At 37.1% G+C, this 9,829-nt stretch overlaps 1 protein-coding gene and 1 long non-coding RNA gene across 3 annotated transcripts; both read left to right on the top strand.

The window, feature by feature from the left end:
• The first annotated feature begins 1,610 nt into the window (after positions 1 to 1,610).
• On the top strand, positions 1,611 to 5,066 carry LOC129887422 (uncharacterized). 2 transcript variants are annotated; one of them, XR_008766358.1, is made up of 4 exons: positions 1,611 to 2,237; positions 3,076 to 3,220; positions 4,310 to 4,395; positions 4,926 to 5,066. It is a non-coding gene; the product is annotated as an uncharacterized LOC129887422 (long non-coding RNA). The 2 variants fall into 2 exon arrangements; XR_008766357.1 differs by lacking the exon at positions 4,926 to 5,066 and having other exon boundaries at positions 1,612 to 2,237; positions 4,310 to 4,610.
• An 11-nt stretch (positions 5,067 to 5,077) lies between these two features.
• LOC129884247 (uncharacterized) lies at positions 5,078 to 9,547 on the top strand. Its single transcript, XM_055958576.1, has 3 exons — positions 5,078 to 7,174; positions 8,013 to 8,157; positions 9,247 to 9,547. Exon 1 carries the CDS (start codon positions 5,078 to 5,080, stop codon positions 6,404 to 6,406), a length of 1,329 nt encoding a protein of 442 aa, XP_055814551.1. The 3' UTR covers positions 6,407 to 7,174; positions 8,013 to 8,157; positions 9,247 to 9,547.
• Positions 9,548 to 9,829: the final 282 nt, after the last annotated feature.

Genomic DNA, 9,829 nt, shown 5'->3' with positions numbered 1-9,829 from the left:
GCTAAAATCTGTTGAGGCATGTCTGGGCATGTCAATCATATTTCCCTATCTGAAATCATAAATATGGGAACTTCGTGAAATTTTACTGTTTTCTTAATATATCCTCTCACATAATCCTCAGCTAAATATATCTTCTAACCGGAAGAAAATGGGTTGATTCGGTCAGCCTATCTACCATAACCCATATAAACTCATGTTTTTGCAGAATACAAGGACAGCCTGTACCATAACCCACATTAACTGCTTTCCATTTCTGAGTCAGGATTTCCATCTTCTGTAATAGGCTATCAAGCTTCTAATGCTCAATTTTGTTTAAGCTGTTATACAATTCCTCTTAATCCAACTTGTAACATTTTGGGCACGTTATACTGCGCTTTTACTCAGATCTTCTCTCCAGTTCTCTTGTCACACATCATATTATAATCTTTACACAAAGGTGTGTAGGTTTTTAGAACAGTCTAACAAAATGCCTTAGCGCCGCTATATTAGTCTCTTACCTTATTCAGTTGATGTCCGGGCTCTACTATGGCTTTTTTCCTTAATACTGACCCTATCGTAATAGTTCTGCCTCAAACCATCTTACACTTTTCTTTAATAGATTCTAAATATGGCAATCATATTGCTATTACCGTCTTCTTTTTATCAAGTGACCATTTGATCTTACTCTTAGTATACCAATGCTTATAGGTGGCACAACTATTCTTGTACCACCTACACAAAGTGCGTTCAATGTTAGTCATACCCTTTCCTGCTCTTGGCTTACTCTGCTCTACATGTGTCATTGTACTAACATGCGCTTACAGTCTCTTTTGGGTCAAACTTGTTTTGCTTCCTTTGCGTACCCTTAAAGCTCCCTCATATTCTATCATAGGAGGGGTTTCTTATCCTTCCTCTTTTGAAGTATACATCACAATATCAGTAGCCAGTAACTCTACTATCAATATCCTTAATGTTTAACTAAGTATAGCCTGGCCATCCCTTACCATATCTTTAACTTCTCTTTGTTATTCTCTTGTCGTATTCATCCCCTCTGTATGCACTCATTCTTTGATGTCATACTATTCAAGATCCTTATTAATCATTCTCAGCACTGTCTTAGGTATCATGGCTTTTATCCATTTGTTTGTTGTGCACAAGAAATTCCATGTTATTCCTATATGCCTTGGGAAAACACTAGTTTTATATAACCTTTCTTCCTCGTCTTCAAACATCTTTTGTTCACCTTAATTTATTCTTAGCATACCAGTCATCTCTGGTATTCATCATGTCCTGTTATTCACTCTACTTTCGCTACTACTTGACCTTTTATTCTAAACATCCCCTATAAATCTGTGTAAGTCTTTCTTACGCATTCTCTATTTGCTCTCCTGTTTTCCACTAAAAACATTGTATCCTTTAGTTGCTTCCTTCCCAGGCTTTACTTATTCTCATAATGATCCCCATTATATTCACATGATACCCTGTTCATATTCAACCCCATAATATAACATTTCTTAACTTTTTTCACAATTCCTATTATGGGTTACTTACCCTTCTTAGTTAATCTTATCCTTAATGTCTCACAAGCTATCTTATTAACACTTCATATCCGTGTTATGACCCGTATTTTTCACATTAGGACAATTTGGGGATAATGGTAATAAGTCAAGGGCAAGGCTATGGTTGACCTTGTTGGATACAAAATTCTTATGACTAAATTGAAATGTGGAAATATTGGAAATTTATTAAGGGTAAAAATTGAAATTTCTCATGTGGAAATACCATAAAAGATTAAGGACAAAATTGGAATTACTCATGTGGAAATACCATAAAAGGTTAGGGGTAAAATTGGAATTTCACATGTGGAAATACCATAAAAGGTTAGGGATAAAATTGGAATTTCACATGTGGAAATACTATAAAAGGTTAAGGGCAAAGGTGGAATTTCAACTTGGAAATATTAGGAAAGGTGAGGGGCAAAATGGAAATTTCACATGGGAGCCTTAGTCATAAAATCCTAGAATTCTCTACACAATTTGAGAAAGAAGAAGAGCAAAGGAAAGAAGAGAAATCAAGAGAGAAAATCGGACAAGAAGACCAAAAAATTACCCCTTCAAATTTCATCCCAAAAATTATAATTTTCTAGTATTCCTACTAAGTCAAGGGTGCTCTACAACATGGTGTAGTTTTTTTGGAAGATAGGAGGCTTGTTTGGTTGATTTGAAGCTTTGGTAAAGTGAAGAAGTTGGAAGGAAAAGGTAAGAATTAATCCAATTTCTTTGTGTTATGAAGTTTGTTTATGTTGTAGTAAGTAGAGATGTGTAGAATCCATGGAAATATGGAAGTTATATGGTTGGATTTGGACATATGAATAAGTTATGTGTATGTAAGATTGTTGGCAAGAAGACTTGAATTTTTGTGTAGTATTTTTGGTGTAGTATTTGAATAGTAGTATGATAAATATTTGATGTTGAAAATGGAAGTTGGATGAAATTAATTGAAGTTGGAAATATGGGTTAGGTGATGAAATGGAAAAAAAAAATAAGTTTGTATAATTTGTTAGTTGTTGTTATGATTTTTGGGATATAAATGAAGTTTATATGGTGTAAGTTGGTATTAAAATGGGTTGTAGGAATTATGTAATTTTAGTATGATATTATAAGAATATGGAGGTAAGTTATTAAAAGTATGGATTCTTGTTGTTGATTATGAATTTGAAAGAAGGAAATGAATTTGATTATGAAGTTGAAAGAAGGAAATGAATTTGATTATGAAGTTGAAAGAAGAAAATGAATTGTAATAGTTTTGTTGCATTTATGGAATTTTTGGGTGAAATATGGAATTGATGAATATTGAATAGTTTACTTGGAATATTTTTCACCTATGTTGGAATGAGCTGAAATTAATTATAAACATGAAATATTCATATTTATTTGGAAATGCAAAGTTTGGTTGAAAGTTGTTGCACTAATTGGAAAATTACATCAATTTATGTTATGGTGTGTTTAAGTTGATTATTGATGGAATTGGTGTTGATGTTGGCTTGGTTGTTGATATTGTGACCGAGTTGTAATCTCGGGGTTGTCATATATATAGGGGAGATGCTGCCGAAATTTTTGTAGACAAGTATTGGAAAAATTGAGTTCTTAAAGTCTTATGAATAGTAATTGGTAAATGTGACCAATTGTAGATTTTGGAGGAAACGGGAATTGAATTTGGACAACCGTAAAACGTCAAAAAGGTATGTAAAGTTTTACATTTTCTTCTCTTGGCATGTCCTAGATATAATAGGAGTGAATACGAACCTTGGGGATCAATCTACTCTTCGAAATCGACGCTCGAAAATTTTCCTTTTCTATTCAATAGAATTGAATTAGGTAATTATGAATAATTTTGGAAAAATTGTCTAAACTTCTAGATTTTGCACAAATAAATTCCGAATACCTTGAAACTCTTCTAAATAATATTATGAAGTCCAACGCACGTGATTTGTATACGCCACCTCATTTGACCGAGGTGGGCCCTACTATTCCGAAATTTTCTTCGTTATTCCGTTTGAATTACGGTAGGTAGAATTGAAAGAAACTCTTTGCTATGCTTCCTAATATTATATGAATAATTATTTCGTTAATTTCCATAATATATTTTGAAAGTACGGAGGCGATTTGGAAAATACTATTTTTATGTAGACTATTGTGATATTGGAAGTACTTGTATTATTATTATTATTCAAGTTTCCTTTTATGTTTTGTTATTGAAATTATGCCATTGAGTTTGTATAAATGTTTTGTAATTTAAATTGCATTTAGTTTCTCACTACTCCACTCGTGGATGCCTCAATGCTTCTTTCACTGAGCCTGGGCCAGGATATGTTTTCGTGCGTATTTCTCTGCATTATTCGCCGTGTCCCGACGTGAGGGGGCAGGTATGACATGTACATGGGGTGGTAAATGTTATGCCACGGAGTTATGCTGTGCCATGTACATATATGTTTGTGATATGATATGATTTGATATGGCCATCTGATATGATATGATTTGTTACGGAGATATTCCCTACTCTGATGTTATGATGTGTTGTGGCGCCAATGACAGGAGGGCGATCACGTTTTGTTCACCGAGTCCCATAAAATGGGGCCGGATACGGCATATGTATTTGCATATATGATTTGGGATTATGAAAAGTATTTTGAAATTCTGAACATTTATTTTATTTTCTGCACATACTATTCAGATTATGATTTTATTTATTACAATTCATACTTTACATATTCGGTACATTTTTCGTACTGACCCCCTTTCTTCGGGGGGGCTGCGTTACATGCCCGCAGGTACCGAAGTTCGATTTGCTGATCCACCTGTTTAGGATATTTGCTGCGTCGTTGATAGTGCTCCCTTGTTCGGAGCTTGTATTTTGGTACTGACTTTATCTCTGTATATTTAGATATGTTGGTCAGGGGTACGACGGGGCCCTATCCCGTCGTATGACTATGCTATCATCTGTAGAGGTCTGTAGACAGAGTTATGTTGTGGGTTTTGTATATATGGTTTGGATTTTTGTGTGTTTTGTGACAACCTTTCAACTCTCGTGCGTATATCTACTTTTATGATATATTTAGCAATTTCTACTAATCACTACATTGGTTTATTCAAAAAAAAATAGACTAATTTGGGATAAGGGTACGTTTGGGTGCTCAAAATTGGGCACTAGTCACGGCCCACGGGGTTGGGTCGTGACAAAAGTGGTATCAGAGCGGTTGGGTCCTCGGAATGTCTACAGACCGTGTCTAGTAGAGTCTTGTTTATCGGTGTGTTGTGCACCACATCTATAAGCAGGAGGCTACAGGACATTTAGGATATTACTTTTTCTTCTTGTCTTAGATCGTGCGATAGAGCTATATTATTAGGATGATTCTTTCCTAACGAAATGATTGTCATTATTTTCAGTAATGCCTCCGAGGAAAACGACGGCTAACCAAAAGGGAAAATCAGTAGCACCCGGTGAGATTGGTCGGGCGCACAGAGTTACCAGGGCCCGATCGATGCCTGAGAGGGAGACTGTGCCCCCGACAGCCAGCTCTGCTACACCGCCAGAAATTATGGTGGCCCCAGGTGAAAATCAGAGGGCGGATTCACCTGTTTTCGGAGCCCCAGCACCCGAGCCTCTAGCTCCACAGCCAAGAGCTGAGGAAAGGGCTATGCGGGATGCGGTCCAGCTGTTGACTAGGTTAGTGGCAGGCCAGGAACACAGACGCGGTTTGGGCGGAGATCAGGTACAGAGGCCTGATAGTTCGAGGGCTCGTGAGTTTCTGACTTGTAACCCTCCAGAGTTCTTCGGGACAAAGCCCGAAGAGGACCCCCAGGAGTTCATTAGGGAGATGCAGCGCACTTTGCGTCTGATTAAAGCTTCCACGACAGAGTCAGTTGAGTTGGCTTCGTATAGACTGCATGAGGTAGCTGCTAACTGGTATGAGTCCTGGGAGTTGTCCAGGGGTAGACTAGCTTCTCCAGCTATATGGGATGAGTTTACGGAGGCGTTTATTAGTCATTTCCTTCCTCCTGAGATGCGGAGAGCCAGAGTGGACAGATTTTTACAATTGAAGCAGCGAGGACGCAGTATTCGTGAGTATAGTCTGGAGTTTGACTCATTGGCCCGACACGCACATGTATTGGTAGCTGACATGACTGACAGGATGCACAGATATGTGATGGGCCTAGATCGGTACTTGGTGGATAGTTGTTTGGTGATGGCTGCTCAGCCAGGAATGGACATCGCCCGTATTCAGGCATATGCTCAGGGCATGGAGGAAAGACATAGAGGACACCAGTCTGACCGATACTTTAGCGGGAGTCAACCCAAGAAGGCCAGATCAACCGGGTATTCTGGAGAGCTCCGGGGCAGACCATACCAGCAACAGAGTAGTGGACAGTCCACCCAACCAACATGGAGTATGCCTCCACAGTCCGTAGACCGGAGGTCAGGTGGCACAGGATATTCTGCAGTAGGTTCGAGTTTCAAGGTTTCCAGTTCGCAGCTAGACAGAGGATCTGGTCAGACGAGGCCACCCAGGCCTCAGTGTTCTTATTGTGGCAAATACCATCTAGGGGAGTGCTATCGTGCTACAGGGGCTTGTTTTTCTTGTGGAAGTCAAAGCCATATGATGAGAGATTGTCCGTATAAAGGTGGGTTAGCCAACACAGAACGGCCTACCGGATCAGTTGCTGGGTCATCATCCTCTTCGGTAGCTATGCGCCCCACGGGGCAGGGTATATCTACACCAGCAGGCCGCGGTAGAGGCCGTGGCGGAGTCTCTAGTTCTAGCGGTCCTTCGAATCGCCTTTATTCTTTGGCCACCCGGCAGGATCAGGAGGCGTCTCCAGATGGGATCACAGGTAACCTAATTTCCTTATTTACCTATGTTGGTTAATCAATAAACTATGTGCAGTAGCAGGAAAAAAAAAAGAAGGGAAACTCCGCCCTAAGATATTCATAAAACCCCCATAGGATCAGTTTAACATTCGGGGACGAATGTTCTAAAGGGGGGAAGAATGTTATGACCCGTATTTTTCACATTAGGACAATTTGGGGATAATGGTAATAAGTCAAGGGCAAGGCTATGGTTGACCTTGTTGGATACAAAATTCTTATGACTAAATTGAAATGTGGAAATATTGGAAATTTATTAAGGGTAAAAATTGAAATTTCTCATGTGGAAATACCATAAAAGATTAAGGACAAAATTGGAATTACTCATGTGGAAATACCATAAAAGGTTAGGGGTAAAATTGGAATTTCACATGTGGAAATACCATAAAAGGTTAGGGATAAAATTGGAATTTCACATGTGGAAATACTATAAAAGGTTAAGGGCAAAGGTGGAATTTCAACTTGGAAATATTAGGAAAGGTGAGGGGCAAAATGGAAATTTCACATGGGAGCCTTAGTCATAAAATCCTAGAATTCTCTACACAATTTGAGAAAGAAGAAGAGCAAAGGAAAGAAGAGAAATCAAGAGAGAAAATCGGACAAGAAGACCAAAAAATTACCCCTTCAAATTTCATCCCAAAAATTATAATTTTCTAGTATTCCTACTAAGTCAAGGGTGCTCTACAACATGGTGTAGTTTTTTTGGAAGATAGGAGGCTTGTTTGGTTGATTTGAAGCTTTGGTAAAGTGAAGAAGTTGGAAGGAAAAGGTAAGAATTAATCCAATTTCTTTGTGTTATGAAGTTTGTTTATGTTGTAGTAAGTAGAGATGTGTAGAATCCATGGAAATATGGAAGTTATATGGTTGGATTTGGACATATGAATAAGTTATGTGTATGTAAGATTGTTGGCAAGAAGACTTGAATTTTTGTGTAGTATTTTTGGTGTAGTATTTGAATAGTAGTATGATAAATATTTGATGTTGAAAATGGAAGTTGGATGAAATTAATTGAAGTTGGAAATATGGGTTAGGTGATGAAATGGAAAAAAAAAATAAGTTTGTATAATTTGTTAGTTGTTGTTATGATTTTTGGGATATAAATGAAGTTTATATGGTGTAAGTTGGTATTAAAATGGGTTGTAGGAATTATGTAATTTTAGTATGATATTATAAGAATATGGAGGTAAGTTATTAAAAGTATGGATTCTTGTTGTTGATTATGAATTTGAAAGAAGGAAATGAATTTGATTATGAAGTTGAAAGAAGGAAATGAATTTGATTATGAAGTTGAAAGAAGAAAATGAATTGTAATAGTTTTGTTGCATTTATGGAATTTTTGGGTGAAATATGGAATTGATGAATATTGAATAGTTTACTTGGAATATTTTTCACCTATGTTGGAATGAGCTGAAATTAATTATAAACATGAAATATTCATATTTATTTGGAAATGCAAAGTTTGGTTGAAAGTTGTTGCACTAATTGGAAAATTACATCAATTTATGTTATGGTGTGTTTAAGTTGATTATTGATGGAATTGGTGTTGATGTTGGCTTGGTTGTTGATATTGTGACCGAGTTGTAATCTCGGGGTTGTCATATATATAGGGGAGATGCTGCCGAAATTTTTGTAGACAAGTATTGGAAAAATTGAGTTCTTAAAGTCTTATGAATAGTAATTGGTAAATGTGACCAATTGTAGATTTTGGAGGAAACGGGAATTGAATTTGGACAACCGTAAAACGTCAAAAAGGTATGTAAAGTTTTACATTTTCTTCTCTTGGCATGTCCTAGATATAATAGGAGTGAATACGAACCTTGGGGATCAATCTACTCTTCGAAATCGACGCTCGAAAATTTTCCTTTTCTATTCAATAGAATTGAATTAGGTAATTATGAATAATTTTGGAAAAATTGTCTAAACTTCTAGATTTTGCACAAATAAATTCCGAATACCTTGAAACTCTTCTAAATAATATTATGAAGTCCAACGCACGTGATTTGTATACGCCACCTCATTTGACCGAGGTGGGCCCTACTATTCCGAAATTTTCTTCGTTATTCCGTTTGAATTACGGTAGGTAGAATTGAAAGAAACTCTTTGCTATGCTTCCTAATATTATATGAATAATTATTTCGTTAATTTCCATAATATATTTTGAAAGTACGGAGGCGATTTGGAAAATACTATTTTTATGTAGACTATTGTGATATTGGAAGTACTTGTATTATTATTATTATTCAAGTTTCCTTTTATGTTTTGTTATTGAAATTATGCCATTGAGTTTGTATAAATGTTTTGTAATTTAAATTGCATTTAGTTTCTCACTACTCCACTCGTGGATGCCTCAATGCTTCTTTCACTGAGCCTGGGCCAGGATATGTTTTCGTGCGTATTTCTCTGCATTATTCGCCGTGTCCCGACGTGAGGGGGCAGGTATGACATGTACATGGGGTGGTAAATGTTATGCCACGGAGTTATGCTGTGCCATGTACATATATGTTTGTGATATGATATGATTTGATATGGCCATCTGATATGATATGATTTGTTACGGAGATATTCCCTACTCTGATGTTATGATGTGTTGTGGCGCCAATGACAGGAGGGCGATCACGTTTTGTTCACCGAGTCCCATAAAATGGGGCCGGATACGACATATGTATTTGCATATATGATTTGGGATTATGAAAAGTATTTTGAAATTCTGAACATTTATTTTATTTTCTGCACATACTATTCAGATTATGATTTTATTTATTACAATTCATACTTTACATATTCGGTACATTTTTCGTACTGACCCCCTTTCTTCGGGGGGGCTGCGTTACATGCCCGCAGGTACCGAAGTTCGATTTGCTGATCCACCTGTTTAGGATATTTGCTGCGTCGTTGATAGTGCTCCCTTGTTCGGAGCTTGTATTTTGGTACTGACTTTATCTCTGTATATTTAGATATGTTGGTCAGGGGTACGACGGGGCCCTATCCCGTCGTATGACTATGCTATCATCTGTAGAGGTCTGTAGACAGAGTTATGTTGTGGGTTTTGTATATATGGTTTGGATTTTTGTGTGTTTTGTGACAACCTTTCAACTCTCGTGCGTATATCTACTTTTATGATATATTTAGCAATTTCTACTAATCACTACATTGGTTTATTCAAAAAAAAATAGACTAATTTGGGATAAGGGTACGTTTGGGTGCTCAAAATTGGGCACTAGTCACGGCCCACGGGGTTGGGTCGTGACAATCCGTCACCATTTTTCCCCTTGTACTCTTGTCTTAATTATACATTTACTCTTTTTAACTATAACTCGTCATAGTCTATCCCTGTGTATCAATTCAGTTGGTGCCTTAATATATCATTCTATCCAAATTTATCAGTCTTCTCTAAATCATCTTCTTTGGATTATAAGTCTTTTCC

The sequence above is a fragment of the Solanum dulcamara genome, chromosome 4 (genome assembly GCF_947179165.1).
Source record: "Solanum dulcamara chromosome 4, daSolDulc1.2, whole genome shotgun sequence".
Classification (NCBI taxonomy): domain Eukaryota; kingdom Viridiplantae; phylum Streptophyta; class Magnoliopsida; order Solanales; family Solanaceae; genus Solanum; species Solanum dulcamara.
The sequence above is the reverse complement of the archived record's forward strand: the minus strand, read 5'-3'. Positions and strand labels throughout refer to the sequence as shown.